This window comes from Drosophila hydei, unplaced genomic scaffold (genome assembly GCF_003285905.1).
Source record: "Drosophila hydei strain 15085-1641.00,03,60 unplaced genomic scaffold, DhydRS2 tig00000063-arrow-pilon, whole genome shotgun sequence".
Lineage (NCBI taxonomy): Eukaryota > Metazoa > Arthropoda > Insecta > Diptera > Drosophilidae > Drosophila > Drosophila hydei.
Genome location: NW_022045657.1, coordinates 10,290,821 through 10,312,413, shown reverse-complemented (window position 1 = coordinate 10,312,413; position 21,593 = coordinate 10,290,821). Strand labels below are relative to the sequence as shown.

Here is a 21,593-nt window from a genome sequence, read left to right as displayed (position 1 = left end):
GTATATATAAATGTATACGCATATCTGAGCTATGAGGGCTTCCAATAAGACGGATTATGATACATTCGAAAATATAATTAAGTTACTTAACTCTATACTCTTATGCCTAGTACAATCTTACGTATTATACCACCTTGGATTTTAAGACACTTGCATTTAAAATTGATGCTCTGCCGTAGCATTCAGCTGCTGCTCGCGCTCCTGTTGCTCTATTTCGCACTGCTCAGACAAAGGACCGCACAGCGAGCCGAAGGTATCGAGGCTGCGACCCGTGTGATCCGTATCCAGCGAGCCATAGGAGCGATAGTGATGCATGTCTAGGCCAGAGTCCTCCAGGACCAGATCATGCGCAGGCGCCGTACCCAACAATGTGCTAAAGCCCGGAAATTTAGGCAGGTGAATGCGCGGCTGACTCTCCAGCGTCTGCTGGCTGCCAGCGAGTGTAGCAAAGCTAAAGGAAGGCGGCACTGCCGCGAGACAGAGAGTTACAGAGTAAATGAGCGAAATGGAAAGATGTGGCGGATTCACTCACGGCAACTGTCATATGAGGGCGGCTCATCGTCCTCCAGCGTCTGATGAATCTCTTCGGCTGCTGCCTCTTGGGGCGTCTCCTCCTCTACCGTTGCGGGTCGTGGCTGCACCCGCTCGATCAGACGCTGTCGCTCCGGCGTGGGCGTGCGCCGAGCCGGCTGCCGGGTGCAGGCCATGGCATGCAGATGCTGTAGTGGCGTCGTGCCCACCACAATGGGCACGGAGAGATCCGTGTCGTAGTGAAAGTAGCCGGTCTTCAGCTTCACCTGCAGCGTGTAGTGCAGAAACACAATGTAGTTGGGATTCAGCGTGGAGCGTGGCGTGTCCATGGGTACGCAAATGCTCGACTCGTACATTCGCTTGGAGAGCCGTAGAGTGCGATCCGTTATGATCTCCTTGCAAAGTGTCTTCGTATAGAAATTGCGTTTGACGGGCTTGCGCGAGAGGAACACAAAGTGCTGCTTTATGGACACCTCTAAGGCAATAATGTCGTAGTGCGGCGATTGGTTGTCGATCTCCACGGTGAAAGGCACCTCCTGCAGCGGTGTAAAGCCGGAGGCGGGTAGCGCCAGGCTGGAGCTAATAGGCCCAGAAACACATGGCCAATGGCAGAGGTATTTGATGTTCTCATCCTTGACAGGCAGCTGCAGACGGATATCATTAGAGGTTACTGAATGAACATTGAATGTTTCAATATTCAATCAATGAATAATCTCTTATATGTAAGATCTTTGATGTAACACTAAATTGAATATATTAAAAATCAGAGCTCTGTATTCTATGGATTTGTTGGATAAGTCTCGAAGTTTTACATAATTCTAGCTCGATCAAATCATTATTTAAATCTTGCTCTTTTTTTTTTTTGGAAGATTAGATCTAAATCTATTGATCCGATTTATATTTTGTGTCTTTCAATTTCCTGGCTATCTCAATACGGCCAAAAAGTTTCACTCTATACTTTTAGCTTTCATCTGAATTACTTTTTACGCAGCTGCGTTCTATAATATTTAAGAATTTCATATATAATTCATATGGACAGCAGTTTTATATTTACACACAGCTAATAGTATACCACTATTAATCTCTATAAAACTTTTTACTCGATTATATATTTCCTTTAATTATTTTCTCACTGAATGCCCACCAATGAAATGTGCATAATTTTTTCGTGCCACGTCACTTCACGTCAGATTAAAGGGAAAAACGTACCGCAAATTCCGAGTTGTAGTTAAGATCCAATGTTTGGACTACCATTATGGGCTTGCGGAAGATCTCATCGAAGCCCCACGGCTTGTCAATGGTCAGCGATATATTATACGCTATATAGCCATACGGACCCTTGCAGCTGCTTGGGCAGTCGGGTGGTATACGCAATGTCAACACATAAACATGCACCCCGGCACGGAATAGCGAGTTGTCGAAGACATTGGTGCGTGTGTGTAGATACTGCTGGTGGCCCGAATAGTTCGACGTCTCACTCTTGCCGCTCATGGACCATTGCACCTTGGCCTCGCCTTCCAAAGTAACATAGACGGCTGCAAGGATGGGAATTGAGAGCTTGTTTTGGCCAATTGGTATTGAAAGTGAGGACAACACGCACCATTCACGCGCTTCACCTTATCCGTGCGTAGGAGAATGCGCCCGCTGATGTATTCGCCGCTGTTGTAGACGGGATTCAGGCGATCAAGCTGAAAAACACAGGTGGTGGGCATGGCTAACAAATGCCAGGATGCACTTCACATTACACGGCCAACAAACAAGGGACAAAGCGACAGGAATAATAAAAACACAACCGAACTTTGGCACAGCCAGACGCGCACTGAGCTGCGCCTTTGTTGTGCGTCTGTGTTGCCCTCTCATTCGCTCGCAGCATCCTTGTGCCAAAGGGAAAGCTGGAATGGGGGCGCGAATCAATAAGTTGGCGCCATGCGTCTGTGTAACCGTCTACTGTCTGCTTCTGGTCAAATAAATCAAAGCAAAAATGCGTTACCAAATGGAGCAACGCTTTGTTGCTTGCGTCCCTTTCAGTTTCTTTGTTTGTGCGGCGCCCAAAACAAAAACAAAACAAAAACTAAGGCGACATCAACTGCGCCCCAATGGCGAGGTCAGCTTCATTCTGATTCTCATATTTCTCAATTCTCAACTCGCAGCTTGTACACATTTTGGCGGCAATAGACGCAGGCTCGATTTAAATGAGCTTCACACCATTTAGCTAGCCAACATTGCTGCCACAAAACGTGGCAACAACGTTTTACAGCCTCAGCGAGCACTGCTATAGCTCCTCTGATAGCCCACTTGCTTTACTCAATTTACTGTAGATAATTGTGGCAATGAGCTCGCCTTGACCCGTTCCTACAATATGGCTTCACGTATTTGATTAGGGCCCTACAGCAAGCACAACAGATAGAATGGGGCTACGCTTATTTATGGACGCATAAAAATCAATGGCAAATCAATTATTGCTCTATAAAAAAGCAGAAAGTTAATCCCAAAGTTTAACTGTTGTTAAAGTTATTAGATATTATTTTAACTGTTATTTATTAAGTATTGTCATCATCATCAAAATTATTGTCATTAATATCACCATTATCAATCTCAATATTATTACTATAATTTTCAATATATTTATCATTATCATTGATGGAATGGATGATCGGACTTCCAGTAGCCAATCCTCTCCCTGCCTCCACGATAGGCTCCATTGCAGGGTGAACTATATGATATTCAGTAGAACATAAATCTGTAGTGTGACATCTTCAAAAGTGAACTGCACATCCGAGCCAAGTTAACAGCTGTGAGTATCCTGAATGTCGATATACGCTGCGGCCTATAAGTGCTGCCTAAAAGTTAGTGCACCAAACAGGCTACAGCAAGTTGCAGGTTTTGTGATTCTATAAAATCAGTTTACAAAGATGCAAGCTGAAGTCTGGCAACATACAAAAACAGACTGGAATTGAAAATTGCACAGGACCAGGCCCAAAGCATTAAAAAATATCCTAAGGCAAGTGCAGCAGAAGGAATTCCAGCTTATCACTCAACAAACAGTAAAAAGCAAAGCCGACGATTCAGCAACATGACAGTAGTCAGCTGGTCCCTCCCACGCAGCAACGACATAAATATTTTTAAAATTAAATAGATGCAATAGAAGATTTGCTGATTTGATAAAAGATTGGAGGACTCCACTATCAGTGCTCCTGACTATATTGCAAACACTTTTCAGATTAACTGTCGGCGAAACTTCTTAGCGTCCCCGTATATTTGGGATAAAAGCAAATTGGAGCCGGAAACAAAAGCGACTATTAGCAAGGAAACGGTCGAAAGAAAGTGAAATGCTTGAAATAAGCGGAGTAGATACACATGAGTCGATCTTAGGAACAGGCCTCTGAAATATGATAGGGCTGCAAATGCCAGAAGATAGCTTATTGGATATGCATTTGACATCGCGGTCATCAGTGCCGCCGCAACGAAAACTTACACATGGTCCACGCGTAGATTAGCTCCCAGGGCTTTGAGCTTGATACCCAAATAACAGATACTTCAGATAATACGAGATGTAAAGGCGAGTAATCTGAGATATGGATACAAAGCACAATAAGGGTAAGGACAAATTAGGCAGAAGCTAATACTATCGGTACAAAAGGCAGCCTTAATGAAAGATTATGGCCTCCTGAACACCAAAATGATCATAAATGTTGTACGGGAGATGAAGAGCAGTGGCTAAATAAAAAGTGGCTAAAAGAAATAAAAAAAATAAAGAGTCATTGTTTTTTTCGAAGCTGCATTTAGTGGAAAACCTTTCTTTTATTTCTAAAGCTGGATAGCAGAAAGGACAGATATGGCAAATTATCGATTAAGTTAAAGCAGACCCCAATGCAGCGAATGTGCAACAGCAAAAATGCTTAAAAATCAGTCTGTAACTGTGATAAGGTGGGACATGGACACAGAAACGCAGAAACGCAGATGACAGATAACAGTGATCAGTTACACCATATAGAAGGGATTTACTTTCAAGGCTTATGCGGTATTACGCCTGGTTCCGAACTGCTAGGCAGAAGAAAGAGGAATGAGGATCTGGTTAATGCTTTTTTTACTATTTTTATGATTAGCATTATTTTAATATCAATATTAATTATAAGTTTAATTTGATTAATTTAACTCTTTAAAATAGTACAAAAAAAAAAAATATATATATATGATTATCATAAATTTTATTTAAAGTTTGTATAATTGCAACTTTTTAGGGCTTTATATATACGAACTTGACTGTTAATGAAATTTAATCAGTGAAGTATTATTTGCTTATGCGAATACTTATCAAGCGTTGATAAATTCTTTGCAAATATGCAGATATTCTATAACTTGGCCCAAAATGTGTATATATAAGCGATATAAATAAATTTCAATCCAGGCTAGATAGTATATTATCAGGAAAACTATTCACGATGATTTCGCTTGAACTGATATATTTAAAGAGCTGCACGTATTGATTTCAATTAATTGAATACTTGCAGCTCACAACACCTTTGTTAATTAGCAGGTAACAGATTTATACAGAAATAGCGCAAAGCTAAACGCACGTACGATCGTCTCTTCTGGCGTCTCAACAATTTAAGCTGCTCGCCGTGCCTGGTAATGCTCGATACATAGAGTTCTTTGGAACAGCTGTGTGGCGGCAGCTGTTGATTGATTGATGAAAACGAATCATTTTCACACAAAGCTGAAAAAAATGAAAACGATAAATCTTTAGTATGTCAATGTCGATGACTAAAAACCTATATAAATGAGTAATAGATCTATATGCTATATCCATTTATATAACATCTGATTTTGAGCAACTTTCTTATGGAATAGTCAACGAACATTATAGATTTAGTACATATTTATGAGGATAATAGCATAATTGATTGGGTGAAAATGTACTACGTAAAGAAATACATAAAGTTAAATTAATATAGAATAATGGCTTTTATTTAAACATTATTTAAAATGGTGCATATTAAGTATGCATATTAAGTATTAAGACAGCTAGACTAGATTATACCCAAAAGAGCTGCGCTTTGACTATAGATACTAATAATGAAATATATGTGTATGTATTTGCCAAAGACATGCAAACCAAAGACACAAGACACAAGTCTCTAGTATTTTAAATAAGTTTGTGAATTTGAGAGAAAGGGAGATATATATATATAAAATCCAGAATATAAAACATCTCTGTTTTCATCACAGAAGCATACACTGTAAGTCTGTAAAGTCTGTAACAATTACGGTACTCAAACTATGCTTAAGAAACAAAGCAGAATTATCGATTCTTATCGATTTTTACTGAATGTAGTATTCACGAGAATTTTAATTTAAAATTTGTATTCTCTAGCTTTGTGACCTACGAGATCGTTGCGTTCATACGGACCGAAAGACGGACGGTCAGATAGACACACATGGTTATATCGATTCAACTCATCGTCCTTATCACTAATAAATATACACTATTTGCTGTGCAACGCCTTTTTCTGTCTATTACATACATTTTCACAAAACCAATATACCCTGAATTGCCATTTTCAATGGGCGTAGGGTATAAAATAAGCCAAGACTCTGAAACAGAGTATAAGACTTGTGTAAACATCGCTTAACCATGCGTCAAAGTCTGTCAAACACTCACCCAAATTGACGAAACCGAGCGTAGGACCGTTTGTTAGACTCGCTATGACGTCAACAGGTGGCGCCACTGTGCCCACCCACAAAGGCAAACGCAATGGCTGACTGCAGCTGGTGCTGGCCGCCTCCACAAAATAGGTTATCTCGATGGGCTCGCCTGGCAGCTTAGTCATAATTGGCGCAGTTAGCGGCAGATGGAGGACACCAGTCCTATCTGAGTTCTCGTCGAGGACACGACGCACACGCTTCTCTTTAAGTGCGGGTTCTATGCTGCGATAGGTAATCGATTGGCAGAGGCGGGTGTGGCAAGTGGCATGTGGCTCTGTGGTATGCAACTGGTAGCTGACCCGTTGGCCAGGTGCGTAGATGCTGCGTGGCAAACACAGCTCCAAGCTGCCACTAGAGCTGGTGGCAGGTTGCAAATCGAGTAGCTCAATGCGTTGCTGAACACACAAACTGCGCTCAAAATGCTTGTCATGTTTGCCACGACGTTGCAAGAGCACTTGCAACGTGTAGCTAGTGGAGCCTAGGGGCAAGCGGCATTTGCCAGGCAAGTCGCAAGGCAGCTCGAAGCCAAAGTTGCAGCGCTTCTTGCCACCCGAAGGCAGGTTCAGTGCATGCGTCAGCTGCTGCGCCTGCTCCCAGTGCAGCTTGTTGCATGCATAGCTAATGTAGCCGGGCTGCATGGTCGCTTCGCTGTCATTATGCTCGACGTGGTGCAAGCAGCCGTCTACCTCTTGCCAGCAAACTGTGCTGCGACATCTTAAGCTGATGCTGAGCGCTGTTCAAGTTGAGAGCAACGTTATCGAGTCTTATCAGAGGCATGTAAACATAGTAAAAACATTTGCCAATTGAACTCACCTTCCAGATGCAGCTGCTTCTTGCCAGCGATCAGAGTTACGAAACCCGAAACTTGTTCGCCAGTGTAATATACCGCTGAAACACGCGACAAATGAAATTCACAATTTATGGGCATTATCCAAATTACAGGGTTTTTAGAATAAGCAAAAACTTAGCTCATTTGCGGCACGCGATAAAATTGAAGTGCGAGCTGCTCAGCAGACGATGCGCGAGTGACAACGACAACGACAATCGACACACGACAACGACAACGACAACGACAACAACTTTGGCAACTTTTTTTTTTTCAATTGTTTATGAAAATATAAAAAGCTAAAGATAAAATTAAATTTACGATAGCGCCAAGTCCCTCCACGCTATTATATAAAAGAATATTATTTTTATTGGAGATTAGCCGTGGTTTCTGTCTTAGATTTTTCACAACCTGTTGACAAGCCAACCTGAATGCGTTTAAACAAACAGGTTTAAATAGCTTGTGCACCTGTTTTTCACGATGCCAGTAAAAGTAATTTTTTTTGACAACTTACTGAAGGAAAAATAAAAAGTCTTCAACTTGAAGCTGCTCTCATTTGATAATAGCTCAATTTAAAAAAAAATTTAATTGAACGTTCTCTCACACAAGGGTTAAAGTTGAAGTTTTAGCTGAGTTTCACAGACTAAGTGAAACTTTTTCACAACTTCGATTAACTATCTAGCATTAGGGACCTTTTTTATAATAATATTTATATATTTAATATATATATATATATATAATAGGTATTAAATAGTTAGTAGCTTTGTAAAAGAATACATTTTAAAAGATAATAAATAATAATAAAATATAATTTAAAAACCTATGGGAACCTATTAAATTTTCTGAAAGACATTGTTTGCAAATGCTTACGCTCACTCACACATCAAATTTAATGAGTTAAGTTTCTCTAATTTCTGTGTTCGAATAGACAGTGAGAGCTGTGTATTGTTATACCTCAGCCACTGTTGAAATATACTGAAAATTAACTTATATTTGTAAGCACTAGAGCTGATTAGCACATCTATCTGCTTTATATATTTCCTGTCATGTGATTGACATGAAATTAGCCTGATTTTAATTAATAGATAAACAAATATATATAATAGACTAAATATTATACTGGAATATAAATAATTTATTATAAGTTCTAACTTAATTAAGTTCTAACTTAAGGTATAAAAAGACATTTGGAATTAAAATAAAATTTGAATACCCACAAATAAAACTTTATTGCCGCCTTAGCAATGCTCGTTTTATTTACATAATGATAATGACAATGAGATTTGTTTATACTTGAAAGCAAGTACCTCACTTACCCAATCAACGGTTTGCTCCAGAATCCAGTCTGAATAGTTCATTGAGCTCACTTGAAACGAGCTGAACAAAAAAAACACATAAATTTGGATATACATATAATATATATATTTATATATATCGCTCCATTTTGGTTGAAATTTGAATTAATTGAAGACAGAATATTGCTTAAGCTTAGTTACTGGTTAGACTGGTTACAAATCAGGGGAAGTATACACGAGTTCATAAACATATAATAGTTTTTCGAATTTACCGTAAAGATAACTAAATTTAGATACATTATACTATGTACGATGCTGATGTGCTAGGTAGATAAATATCAGACAAATATATATTGAGAAATACGTTTAATTAGGACTTGGGAGTTGGACATAAAATCAATTTGAAATTTAAATATAGTTTAATACTTGGCTAATTTTAGTGTAAATTTCTTTAATAGACATTATAAACATTGAAAATGTTAAGTTTGTTGTTGTTGTTGTTTTGGTAAAATTGTGCAAATTGTTTATATATTTCGCTTAATCCTAAATGTTTTGACTAAGTACGGTTTAACTACGTTAATTACTTTATAGGGTAAGTATCATCGTATATCATAAATAGTAAGGATTCCTTTTAAAAATCAAATTAACAATTGATTTACATTCATTAGAACTAGGGTCTGCCAATCAAAGTAATATAATAAATATGGAAAAATAAAAATAGTTTCATTTCATTGCTTAATTGAATGTTAATTAGATTTTGATTAATTTATGCGCTCCACATGAATGTTTTTTTATGTAACCGGTTTGCAAAATAATTATCTATTGTGAGATTCATTAGACTGCTAAAATATTTTATCCAGATCAGACTTAAAAACTATATATGCGCCAAGAAATTCTGCATTTTCTTTTTAGACTAATTCGACTTTGAGATTTTGATTAAATATGTTTTTGTTGTTTTTGCTGTTTTGCTGTGGCTTCACTTTTTCTCGCAGTTCAATAGATCCGCTGTTCCTTGGGCAGGCGTTCCATTCTCATCCGTTTCCTGTTGCGCTGCGTATCGATTTTGCGTATTCGAGGGTTCACTGTAGAGCGTCTCTGTTGTTCAAATGAAGCATGTATATGGGGCACGGGGTTTGGGGGAAGCGGTAACAAAAGAATAAATTTACAAATTGAGTATATCTGTGAGAGCCTTGGGCTTGGCTTAAAACTAGAAGAAATTTGTTTGGATTTCCAGAATAAAAATGCAAAACTAATTAATTAATGTGAATAAACACTTATTGCGTATCGAAAAATATTATTTAAATTATATCATCAACTTAGTTGCTAAGCACAAATTTAATTATTTGCTAATTTCAATATCATTTTTATATCATATATATTTGGTTTATCAATTCAAAAAGTTGTTAATGAATAAAATCAAACAGAGCATACATACTTATTATCGATATATGAATAGATTTTGTTATGGAATATAGATCATAAATGTAAATATTTATATATTTATATATACGACGTGCATTTAGTTAAAGGAATAAAATGTTATTCGATATGATCTGCAAGGCATTGGGGCTTGAAGCTCAGGACAGATGTGAGAAGCGGAACGAATCAGAAAAGTCTTCAAAACACTTAGGAATAGATAGAGTAGATAATACACATAATTTTAGAATATACTTAGCTATATGATGTGTATAATAAGTTCAAAAAGTAAATTCTTATTTGTCAAGCAGACAACTAGACGTATACTTCATATTACGTACATCTTGATAAATCAAGATTTTTCAATCGGACTTAGTTGAGGCATCTTTGCTTTTACCCATCGCCTTGCAGCTCTTGAGATTATAGAAAAATTGTTCTAACTACTTTGAAAATGGAATGGAATAAAAGAAATAGATTTGAATAAAATGCCACTCAGCCATTCAATTTGTGTAGCTTTGCTTTCGATTTTCGTTTTTAACAGTTCTTTTTATGCATTTTTTTTTGTTTATAACAATTTAGGTTTATGTGTCGGATTCAGTGGAATCATCACTACCGGGCGGTATGGTCGGTGTCTCGTAATCGTAATAGACCGGGTAACGCGGTTTAAAGGGCTCACGCTCACTTGTTACGTCGCCCTGAGCGGACAAAATGCTGCTCATGCTAACATTTGTCAGGAATTCGATATCATCGCTAAACTTTTCGCTCAGAGCCATGGCATCTTCATACGAGGGCGGCACTGTAAAATTGTATGAAATATAAATAAGGAATGGTTAAAATTTGCAAGATATAATAAATTATTTGTTGAATTAATTTTAGTATTTATATATCTATGCTTTTTATAAAAAAATTAAGTGTTTTGTTTGTACCCTCGTTAGCTTTGCTTTTGCTGTTCTTTGCTCCGACGCTATGGCAAAAGATTATACCTTAAAAATATTTATAGATTGATCTTTAGTATATAAAATTTTTTTTTCATCAAGTTTTAAACAAAGTCAACTCTTTACCCTAATCATTATTCTTTACACTATCATTAAGCTCATGTAGAATAATTTGGTTCTTCATTAGGTTCCTTTGTAATAAATCTTATAGGCCTTAGCAATAAATTTAAGTATTACAAGGATTTTTATAAGTTTTATAATTTCTGAAAACTTGTAAAGATCTCAGCTAGTCTGCAATGCTTGCCTTAATTATGAGTATCCTCACTTTTCATGATAATTAGCATAGGATATATATTTATATTTATTTAAATATAGGATATATAGGATATATAATATTTTGACTGCAACAACTTAATGCGCCAGCTTGAGGTTATTGATGAATAGTTAATATGAACAATTGTTTCATTGTTCATTAACAATGAAATCCTTTCAAATATCAAAATGTAGTAATCAAAATTTTCCTTTTATAACAATAAATATGTATATCACTGCTTAGCTATCCTAATAGTAGTATATATTTTGGAAAAATAATCACTAATTATGCTCAAGTTAATACAGAATTGAATCTTCAGCGGTTTACTAAATCATAATTTCTTATATAGAAATATAAATATCTAAAATATCTATATAGTTTAGCTTTTTTATTTTCTTACTCATGGGTATATAATCTGGGGGACTATCGCTATCGCTGGTCACTAATATCGCTGGCATGGCGGCCATTGGCCTCAGGTCGGCAGTCGTTGGCATTGATGAGGGACTCGATTGGGCCGGCAGTATTGCACCAGAGCGTTGCATGGCCTGTGTTGCCTGATTGTTGTTGTTGTTGCTGCTATTGTTGCTGCTATTTTGTAGGCTGCCGCGCTGCTGTGGTCGCTGCTGCCTTTGGTTCTGCTGCGTTGAGATTTGTAAATGTTGGCTAACTACTTGATGCTGCTGCTGCTGACGATTGAAGCGGAGCAGAGCATCGGGTCCATCCATGATGGGTATGCTGCCGATGGTCAGCGGAATTTTGAGTTTCAGTTTCCAATGGAACTCGGTTGGATTCACAATGATCTTAATTGAATAGTTAACGCTAATGGGGCAGGTCGGCTTCACCGATGTCGGTGGTATCGAAGGCAAATCCAAAAAGCCCCTATACACCTTTCTCGACCATCGCAACACGTTGCCGAACTGCTTTAAAGCTATCAGGTGTTTGTCATAGCGATACTCATGTTGCGGATCGTGCGACTCATAGCTAACCTCCTGCTTCAGTTTCACCTCGCACTCGGTTATATCAATCGACGACTCGTTATTGATGTACAGTACAAAATGAATCTTCTGGCCCGGTGCATAGCCACAGTAGGGTGTCGAGAACTTCACTGTGAGCGGCCCGGTTGGACAGCAAAAGCTCCAAAAGCGTTTGCGATCGAGTATCTCCAGAGGTACCTAAGAACATACTTCATACATCAATCTGCAAATATAGTTATGATTTCTACGTACTCTGTAGATGGCATCGGCGTTTAGGTCTAATGGTTGTATCACGGTAAATGGCAGCTTGAACACTTTCGGATAGCGACCCGATCGCTCGATCGTTGTTATGATCTCATAGTGTATTTGGCCATACTTGCCGTCAAAGGATGTGGGCAGATTATCGGGCAGTATGACATGAAACGTGTACGAATATTCGCCGGCCAGCCAATCGATGCACGAGTTGCCCGCACAGGAGCCAAGGACATACGATCTCGATGACAGATAAGATCGATAGGCACGGCACATGGCGCGTTCGCTGTCCCGCGGATATCCCTTTTTTATCCAGCGTATCTTGGCATAACCGCTGACGGTGACATGAATGCCTGTAAAAGTGAGAAACAGAAATAGCGGAAGTGAGATGGCAGATGAAGCAAATATAATAATAAAATACCTTTCAGGTTAGGAAGGCTAAGATGATATGAACTGATGCAAATAGAATATGAGTGCTATGACGTTAATTTCCTTAAAAAATAACGGAAAAGGCTAAACACTATTTGAAGGACACAATCCTTAGATGTTGTATAAGCAATGTTTTATATCTGAATGAAAGCAAAGAACTGTAAATTATATAGGATTCCTCTCAACATCTTCAGAACACCGAAAGCGAATATCTACATCACTTAAGAGACTTACTTTACATTTGTATATCTTTTTTAGTATTTGAAAGATTTTATATTCTGGTTAATTAAGTTTTTCTTTTCATTTCCACTTTTCGTCTTTTTCTCTCTTTCATTCTCCCTTGCTATTCAACCTTTCAGTAAACTAATCAAGTGAAATGTCAGACGAAAAACTTATTACCACAAAATTAAAATGCACACGGACAACTTTATCGTCATCATCTGCAATGACAACAACAACCACGATGACAACGACAACGAAAACGACAACAACGACAAATGAATTGCACTTACCACGCCTTTAACGAGTTCATGGATAAATAAAAAATGGCGGCATGCCAAAACAGACGCCAAACACAAACGGACAACAGCAACAAACACGACAGCGTAAGCGAGAGCAAGGCAGAGAGATGGACAGAGACAGAGAGAGAGCGAAAGAGTGCAAGGCAAACAACTAACTGTGCAGCGTGCAAATAACGGTAACGAGCTGGTCAACTCAGCGGTGACAGCAGCAACAACAACAACAATGTCATCAACAAGAGCTATAACAACAACTATTAATTGCATAGCATATTCAAAATGGCGACAATTGTTTAATGATAAGTTTTAATAAGAACAACACAGCGCGTGTCCTTCGACGTTTGAAATGTGCTTTCGGTGCAAATGTAATATGTGAGTAAAACAATATATTACTCATACGCCGCATGAGTCATGTGTGTGTGTGGCTGTTAGGTTAGGTTAGTGTAGGGTATTGACAAGCTGACATACCTTTAATGCGCTTGGTGGCATCGACGCTAAGATCAACAACACCAGATAGTTCCTGTCCGGCATAGTAGACACCTTGTGGATTATTATCAAATGATATAAGGCACTCAATGGGCATATATTGCTATATAGTTTGCGTGTGTGTGTGTGTTCCTATGTGTATGTGTGTGTTTGTGTTTTGTACTGTGCTAAAAGCAGGCCACAGTTGTAAAATATCACGTTCGTTTTTGGTTATGTTACAATTGAATTGAAAAATTGTTAAATATTTAGTTGCCTATCAAGCCATTTGCTTTGTTTCGTTTTTGTTTTTGCTGCTGCACTGCATTTTTTCACTTCTGCCCCGCCGCATACACACATGCAACCGATGTCTGTAACGCTTTTTTCACTACTAACAACAGCAACAACAACAATGGCAAAAAACGCTTTTACGAGCGACCTCAAAAGAAATTTTTTCCCGTAAAGCTTTCGTCTTAACCCACTTTATTGTTGCACAAAGTCGCAAGCCGTTTTTACGCACAATCACATCAAGCGCGTTACTATAAATAACTGTTATTTAAGCTTTTTCGTATTCAACTTATTTTTGTATTATTAATTTCTATTCATATGTGTTTGTGTTTGTGTCTGTGACTGTGCGTGTATGTGTGTGAAAGTGTATGCCCCGCTTTAGCCTTTCTCTATATATTCTCGCTTGCGCTCCGCACTCTATGCGCTTTGCTTTCGCACACGTCCAGCTGTCGCTCTTGTTGAATTTGTTCTGTGAGCTCGTTGTGTTCGCATTCGGAAGTCATGCAGCTGCCAGGACAAAAGCACCCATCCAGACTTGTCGCGAAACGCACAAAAACAACAAACAGAAGTATTAGCTCTCACTTGCTATCGCTCTCTGTTTCGCAAGTGCCTCACACACATGCGCTCTTTGTGTTTTTCTTTCTTCACAATTTCGCGGAGTTTTTAAAGTTTTAGTTTTTTGTTTGTATTTCAATACGATTAAATAAATAAATATATTTATATTTTATATTCGTTTTTATGTACTTTATTAACAATAATATTTAATAAATTGATGGCCTACTTTTAGGATTAATTCAACGAAGCAGTCACATTCACACAACTGTTGAACAACAGTGGCTTTTTATTGTTTTTAGTATTTTTTGGTATATTCTAAGTAATTATATTATTGACAGGCTGGCAACTCTACGTATTTCAGCAGCTGTTTTACTTATCGCTAGATTACGGCGAATAATAAACAAAGTACTTCAGTGTAATAAATAAAATTGACCTCTGACAAGTACGTTGTTGCTAATTTAAGTAAAACTAACGCCACTTAAATATTACACAACCCCTTCCAACCACAGTGAGACTTTTGCAAGTTTTGCGCACCATGAACCAAAAAGCTGCTGTCGGACAACTTTCAGGTGAGATTTGGATTGTGCCGACTACAATTTTGTAGAACTTTCTATTATTAAACATTTTTAGCGCTGCGCTTGAAATACCGTGAGCGTAAGGATGCGTTTCTGGAGGAGAACATAAAGGTTAAAGATCCATTTTATATATTCCGCGACTGGCTAAGCGACGCTCTCAATACCGAGGAGATCCTCGAACCAAATGCCGCAGCCTTGGCAACGGTAAATGCTGCGGGCAAACCCTCCAATCGCTTTGTCCTTGTAAAAGAGGCTACTGCTGAGGGTTTCACATTCTTCACCAACTATGGCAGTCGCAAAGCCGAGGAGATTGCCAGTAATGCCAATGTTGCCATTGCTATCTACTGGATGCCACTGCGTCGCAGCATCCGCATCGAAGGCATCGCCGAGAAGATCTCTAAGGAGGCATCGCTTAAATATTTCCACGAGCGTCCACGCGCCAGTCAAATCGGAGCCGCTGCTAGTCCGCAGAGCCAGCGCATACGCTCACGCAGCTATCTGGACGAGGTGGAAGCCGGAATCAAGGCCACACTGGGCGAGAATGGTGAGGTGCCACTACCCAATTGGGGTGGCTACCTAGTGCGTCCATCGCTCATCGAGTTCTGGCAGGGACAAACGGATCGCCTGCACGATCGCATATGCTTTCGACGTGGTGCCGGAGTCTTAGACGAGGTGGATGGAGAGTTAGTCCACAAGGGCGAGAATGAATGGGTCTACGAGCGATTGGCACCCTAAACAGAGAGAGAGAGATAGACAGCGAAAGAGAGAGACAGAGAACAGATGAGATTTATGTGCTGCGCAATTGTTATGTCTTCCAAAATGATTAATGAAGTTTAAAAGATAAAAATTTAAGAAAACTTAGTAAAATATCAGAGATCTAAGAGGAGATGCTTTAAGTGGATTATAAAGAAATGCAGAATAAAATATAGGTCGTTAAATATATGGATTCAAAACTAATTTATCTATTTTAGGTTGAGTAAATCATAAGTTATATATAATCTCGACACTATATAGACTTTTCCCATTTTAGAGGTAGCAATACAAAACTCACTTGATTAACTCAAGTCAAATGATATGAGTTGGCTTTAGCATCTGCTTAGCTTTCAAAATTGTATTTGAAATTAAAAAAAAAAAAAGTTAAATCCCTTTGGGTACGGTGCACTTGTGATTATAACAGATGAAACTCAGACCGGCTATAAGGCAGAGGCTCCGGGGTGTGGCAGCTGCGCGGCATTTGCTGTCGCCGCGCAGCCGTGGACAATGTGCGATGCGTAATGTAGCCAAAGACGATCCCTCACCAAAGTCGGACGGCTGGCACAACAAGATTGCCATACGTGAGCCGTATCTCATACTGCATCATTGGCTGTCGCATGCACTAGAAATGGAGCCGCAGAGAAATGCGCGAGTGGCTTGTTTGGCCACGGTGGATGAGGCTGGGCAGCCGGTCACGCGAATGACCAGCGTCGAGCAGATAAACGCCTCTGGACTAACATTCTATACGGCGCTGGGCAGTCGCCTGGCGGGCGAGATCCTTTCCAATCCACACGTCTCATTGCAGATGTATTGGCCTCATTTGGAGCGCAGCGTTCACATTGCCGGGACTGTGAGTCCGGTGTCCGCCTTGCAGGCGCAGTTGCAGTTCAGCCGCTATCCGCGAGAAATGCAACTTAGCATGCACGGCATACCAACTAGGAAACACAGTCTACTCGGCAAGATCAAGAAGTATCTATCTCTGATCATCAGCGATCATCGCCTTCCAAAAGTTCCTGTGCCTCCAAATTGGGGCGGCTTCCTTTTAACTCCCACTCTATATGAGTTTTGTCGCACCTGCATTAAGACGCCGGGAAGGCAGTGCATGCGTTTTCGACGCTGTCTCACGCTGCCGCGTGTAAGTCGAGGTAATTCTGGTACAGTACTCTCCAAACACTAATTGATTTTCATTGATTTAGGGCATGCGAAATGAAACTGTCAAAGCGGATCGTTACGATTGGGTCTTCGATAGCAGCAATAATTAGGAAAGTTGAGAATCTGTGTTAGTTGTAGTAAATAAATTCGAAATAAATTTCTATGTGCAAAAATTAAAAATTCAATATTTGATTTGAGGTTATATCTGAAATCGGGCATTGAAAATGGTGCCGCTACAAATGAAATACGAACAGGACGTAATTTAAAATTTAATAACTGCGAGCAGGTGGCAGAACACCTACTCGCACCCGTAAATATAGACGCACTCGGATAGAGACTTTATTGTGGAACTGCAGCCAAGCGCAAAGAGTAATGCCCCACGGGATGTGCAAGTCTCAAAACAACAACAATATCAACAGTGAGCATAGGCAAGTCGACAGCAAAGTAAATAACGAAAGCCCATGCAAAGCGCAACACCGGAAAAAAGAACAACAAGAGAAAAAAGCTTAGCCCATAACTGTCTGCCTAGCGGCTTGTGACTTTTTGTGTAGGCGAACCGCACCGTCCTTGCTTTGTTCGTTCCGTATCTCCCTCCTGTATAAGGCCTCTACTGTTTACTTTGTTGCCATTTACGCTTTACATTTTATTCGGCTTGCGTATTTTTGTTTTGCTCGCTTCATTTGCATGCCTGTAAGCTTTGCTTTTGGCGGCCGCTTTGTAAAGCTTCACACACGCTATGTGCGGCAAAGAGAGCAGGCCAGTGAGAGCGGATATTTAACTTGGGTTGGGGCCTGTGTGCTACTGTAAGAAGGTTACGGAAAAGGCAGAGAGCACAAAAACTTGTTGGATGAAGGCTATTGTGCTCTCATTGTGTAGAGTTGCCTATGTTATAAAATATTAAATTCCATATTGATTAGAAAATGGAGATAATAATATTTCTGGTGTTAAATAAAATTTTAATTATTAACTAAAAAATTATCACATGAAATTATATGTGTATAAAGTTTTTAAGGCAATTCAACTTTCAGGCTGCTTAAATAGTGAACAACTAAAGTACGCGCATTAATTGATTGTTTTGTGCAGTCATACAACTTGGCAACCCTCAAAGGATAACGGCGTGCGTTGCTCGTACTAGCAAGCATAAGTCTACGCCGCGTTCGTTGGACGCCAGCAGTGAGGGTTGCGGACTCGTTCAGTACGCCGCGCGGCTCAGGCTCAGCAAGCAGTTCGCAATTTGCAGTTCGCAGCTCGTAGTCAGGTCACCCAGCGAAATATACAGCAGCTCTACAACGATAATTTAAGTCTAGCACAAAATTCAGCAATAATTTCCAGCGGCATAACAACATAAATTTTTGTACATTCCATAAACAACGCTAAAAGCAAATAATTTGTATTGAACTAAATGGAACTATGAACTGCTTTTTGTGTACGAACATTTTTGCTAGTGTTTTTTCTAAGTGTAGCTTAATGAGTGTGCGTTAGATAAATGGCTTTTCCAATTAAAATAAAAATAGTTAGTGTTGCTTAATTAAATATATAATATACAATATAATTACCACATATACGTACATACAATTTGGTGTGCAAATATTTTTGCTAATTTTATTGCAAATGTATACACTTTAGATTATAATTAATAAAGCTTTTAATTGAAATTAACGTATTTTCAAAGCAGAGCAGCAGGATAACTGTTGAAAAGTAACGGAAGGCGTGTTCGTTCTATGTATGTGTATGTGTATGTGGTGTGTGTGTGTGTGTGTGTGTACGTGTGTGAGAGTTGCTCAAACAAGCTGTATATGTGTGTGAGTGGACTTTTACATAAGCAGCGCAGCATGACAAGCGGCGACAGCGTCTGCAGCAGCGACGGCGGCGACAGAAGCAGCTCAAACGGCCACCTGCGGCTACTTGACGGGTACCCCACAAAGGGTTCTCATTTTATATAACTGTAAAGAGCTCCGCAACGTGACTGCTAAAACGTTGAGCGCGAAACGTGCAACGTGAAACTTGCTTTGCAGCAACGACTACAAAGCGAAAGTTAAACGACAACTCTGAACAATGGCTAACTTAAAACCCAATACGCTGCACGTGGACAACTTGAGCCCGCGACAGCGCAGCTTGAGCAGCGGTCTGAGCAGTGCCTGCAGCTCGGGCAGCGTATCCCCCGTGCCCATCATACCGATCATTTCGATAAGCCGAGATGGCGAGGACTCGGAGACAGAGTCCGAAATTGAGACGGAGCCGGCGCGCATATTTCATCGACGCATGTCCACCAGCAGCAAGCGCAACAACAATATGGTAGGTATCCTATTAAGCTCTTCTTCTTCTGCCTCCTCTCGTTGTTTATTATCCTTTGCGCTGCAGTCGAAGCAGCACGTCAGCATTAAAGTTTCTGGAGCGGAAGTTACATGCCCTGCCATGCAGACGCACTCTGTCGTACATGTATGAACTAGATGAGAAGTACCAGAGCGCGGGCGATGTGCCAGCAGGGCAGGGAGGCAAGCGCTACATTGGAGTGTTTGTGCTTGTGTTTGTGCTCTAGCTAAAGGTCAGCACACAGTTGTTGGGTTCAAGTGGTTAGTAAATATTTTAATGGTCGCATAAGCAAACGTGCTTTGCCAGTTAGAGTATATGCCTGACATGGGGGACTATCGCCTATATTGCATTGCTAGCGCGAATTATGAAAACTAAGGTCAAGGGTTACAAAAACCATAAAACAAGTTAGCCCAAAAATTGGGCTAAGCAAACGTTAACTTAAAAGCAGGTCATAACTATATGAAATATAATATTAATATACTATATATTTATATAATTTGAAAGACTTGAAGGATGTAAAAAGATTTAGTTCTAGCCTGCAAAAACATAAATAAATATGTCCTCTATAAAAAAATGTATATATTGAAAATATATTTTATTCAACTGTTTCCAATTTTCGAAATTCTAACATTTTTACCACTTAATATTTGCTGTAATTTTTCTGTATTATTTCATTTTATTTATTTTATATTATATTTATATTTATATTAAGTATAAAAATTGCGAATTATGCAATTAAATTAGAAAACTAATTATTATTATAATTATATCTGTTATATTTTTAATAATGGCTTCTTTCATTATTTGATTTAATTACACTTTTTCTCATGGCTTTCAGAGTAAAAAAGAACAGTCGGAATTAATTTTGTGCGTCAAGAAACCGGACTTTTAAATCTGGTCTTTATAATTTTTAATTAAAAGTTGGCATAGTTGCAAAGTCAAAACCCGTAAATGAAAGAAATTTAAGCCGCGGCGAAAAAGGCGAAAACCTCAAAATGCAACAGGGCGGCATTCAAAACCAAACGAGCGCCTTAATTAAGTTGTGCCGGGGCCCATACATTATATATATTTATACATACACACATATATATAAGTATATAGTCGTTTTTCATTCCTCTATTCATTGCCCTTCGCGTTGGGGCTCAGGCGGGCAACGCGTTGTATGAATAATATGACCATTTTATGTTAATCATACGCATCGTTGCACCCGCCGAAGCGGACTAAGGGTTGCTGTTATTAACCCAGTTGGTCTGGAAAATATTTATAGCTCGACTTAAACTGCACAGCAGAGTAAAAGATATATCTACAATTATTAATTGGCCCATATACTCCATTCGTAGCATAAGAAAAAATTGTATTATAACTTTAATTATTCATAAAGTTTTCTTGCATTTGCGCTGCAATTTGGTTCAAAATCGCGCTCATTTATCGCTTTCCTGATGGGAAATGCATGCTATTTATTTGTTTTCATTTCCATTTCCATTTCTATTTTCAGTTTTTCCAACTTCTTTTCAGCTTTTGTGCCCACAAAATACATTAGCCTGATTGTGACAAGCTGCAGTCAAGTGCTCCGCCATCAGCGGGCCAAACGGTGCCCACGGATGGGGTAGCATTGCGTGGCATGAGAGGGTTTTACATATGTCAAATCAGAAAACAATAGGTAACGCTCGACAAAAGCTTCTTAATGCCAGTTGGTCGCGAACTCAACAACACAAAACAAAACTCATGTCGTTGTCTATCACACACATTCATGTCAATATATAAATATAAATATATATATATATATTTATATATATATATATATATATATATATATATATATATATGTATATGTTCATAGGAACATTAATATGAACAGCACGGACAATAGATATTAATTGTGTTCGCAGTGTCGTAGGTGGCAGAAATTAAGAAAACAAAGGTTTTATTCATTTGCTTGACAACTACATGCATAATTAAGTTAATTCGTTTTAAGTTGTCTTCTGATTATTTTTACAAATGAATGAAATTAGGAAAATGCAAGTAAAAGAACGGAGTCAAAGATAAATTCTTAAATATATGAAAATAAATTAATGAGCGTATGCTTTAAACTTAGTTTTATACTACCTTCAGGCTGTATTAAACATATTTAAATGTAGTTCTTTATTTTTGTTATCTTACATGTTCATATATGACAGACCAAGTATATTTATTTTATATTTAAAATAAGCTAAATACATAATCTATTTATATATATTTAAAAATATATATGTATGGCCAAGCCTGAGCACATGAAGTTAACACTTAAACACTTAAACACT

General features: G+C 38.8%; 6 protein-coding genes across 10 annotated transcripts in view; 3 read left to right on the top strand and 3 right to left on the bottom strand.

Moving 5' to 3' along the window:
- Positions 1-7: 7 nt before the first annotated feature.
- LOC111602757 (arrestin domain-containing protein 3) lies at positions 8-2,780 on the bottom strand. The gene is made up of 4 exons (XM_023320011.2): positions 2,132-2,780; positions 1,741-2,066; positions 533-1,175; positions 8-467 (listed from the first exon to the last, which is right to left on the bottom strand). Exons 1-4 carry the CDS (start codon positions 2,241-2,243, stop codon positions 157-159), a joined length of 1,392 nt encoding a protein of 463 aa, XP_023175779.2. The 5' UTR covers positions 2,244-2,780; the 3' UTR covers positions 8-156.
- Positions 2,781-4,754: 1,974 nt separating this feature from the next.
- LOC111602753 lies at positions 4,755-7,272 on the bottom strand. The gene is made up of 3 exons (XM_023320005.2): positions 7,051-7,272; positions 6,194-6,970; positions 4,755-5,248 (listed from the first exon to the last, which is right to left on the bottom strand). Exons 1-3 carry the CDS (start codon positions 7,163-7,165, stop codon positions 5,058-5,060), a joined length of 1,083 nt encoding a protein of 360 aa, XP_023175773.2. The 5' UTR covers positions 7,166-7,272; the 3' UTR covers positions 4,755-5,057.
- A 2,014-nt stretch (positions 7,273-9,286) lies between these two features.
- Positions 9,287-14,634, bottom strand: LOC111602711 (arrestin domain-containing protein 17). Of its 3 annotated transcripts, none has more exons than XM_023319949.2 (5): positions 13,664-14,634; positions 12,249-12,601; positions 11,423-12,194; positions 10,388-10,570; positions 9,287-9,453 (listed from the first exon to the last, which is right to left on the bottom strand). In XM_023319949.2, exons 1-5 carry the CDS (start codon positions 13,776-13,778, stop codon positions 9,335-9,337), a joined length of 1,542 nt encoding a protein of 513 aa, XP_023175717.1. In that variant the 5' UTR covers positions 13,779-14,634; the 3' UTR covers positions 9,287-9,334. The 3 variants fall into 3 exon arrangements, with proteins under 3 accessions (XP_023175717.1, XP_023175718.1, XP_023175719.1); XM_023319950.2 differs by having other exon boundaries at positions 10,457-10,570; XM_023319951.2 differs by lacking the exon at positions 13,664-14,634 and adding an exon at positions 13,190-13,212.
- A 201-nt stretch (positions 14,635-14,835) lies between these two features.
- LOC111602715 (pyridoxine-5'-phosphate oxidase) lies at positions 14,836-16,018 on the top strand. 2 transcript variants are annotated; one of them, XM_023319959.2, is made up of 3 exons: positions 14,836-14,942; positions 15,010-15,069; positions 15,131-16,018. In XM_023319959.2, coding segments are annotated over exons 1-3 (741 nt in total). In that variant the 5' UTR covers positions 14,836-14,941; the 3' UTR covers positions 15,811-16,018. The 2 variants fall into 2 exon arrangements, with proteins under 2 accessions (XP_023175727.1, XP_023175728.1); XM_023319960.2 differs by having other exon boundaries at positions 14,836-15,069.
- Positions 16,019-16,113: 95 nt separating this feature from the next.
- On the top strand, positions 16,114-17,120 carry LOC111602714 (pyridoxine/pyridoxamine 5'-phosphate oxidase). 2 transcript variants are annotated; one of them, XM_023319957.2, is made up of 2 exons: positions 16,114-16,973; positions 17,025-17,104. In XM_023319957.2, the coding sequence occupies exons 1-2, from the start codon at positions 16,253-16,255 to the stop codon at positions 17,036-17,038; spliced, it is 735 nt and encodes a 244-aa protein (XP_023175725.1). In that variant the 5' UTR covers positions 16,114-16,252; the 3' UTR covers positions 17,039-17,104. The 2 variants fall into 2 exon arrangements, with proteins under 2 accessions (XP_023175725.1, XP_023175724.1); XM_023319956.2 differs by having other exon boundaries at positions 16,118-16,963; positions 17,025-17,120.
- A 1,805-nt stretch (positions 17,121-18,925) lies between these two features.
- The window catches only part of LOC111602695 (diacylglycerol kinase eta-like), a 30,816-nt gene continuing 28,148 nt past the window's right edge, over positions 18,926-21,593 (top strand). The window contains exon 1 of the mRNA XM_023319927.2: positions 18,926-19,275. Coding sequence (XP_023175695.1) covers positions 19,036-19,275 — 240 coding nt within the window. The 5' untranslated portion in view covers positions 18,926-19,035. The remainder of the gene's footprint in view (positions 19,276-21,593) is intronic.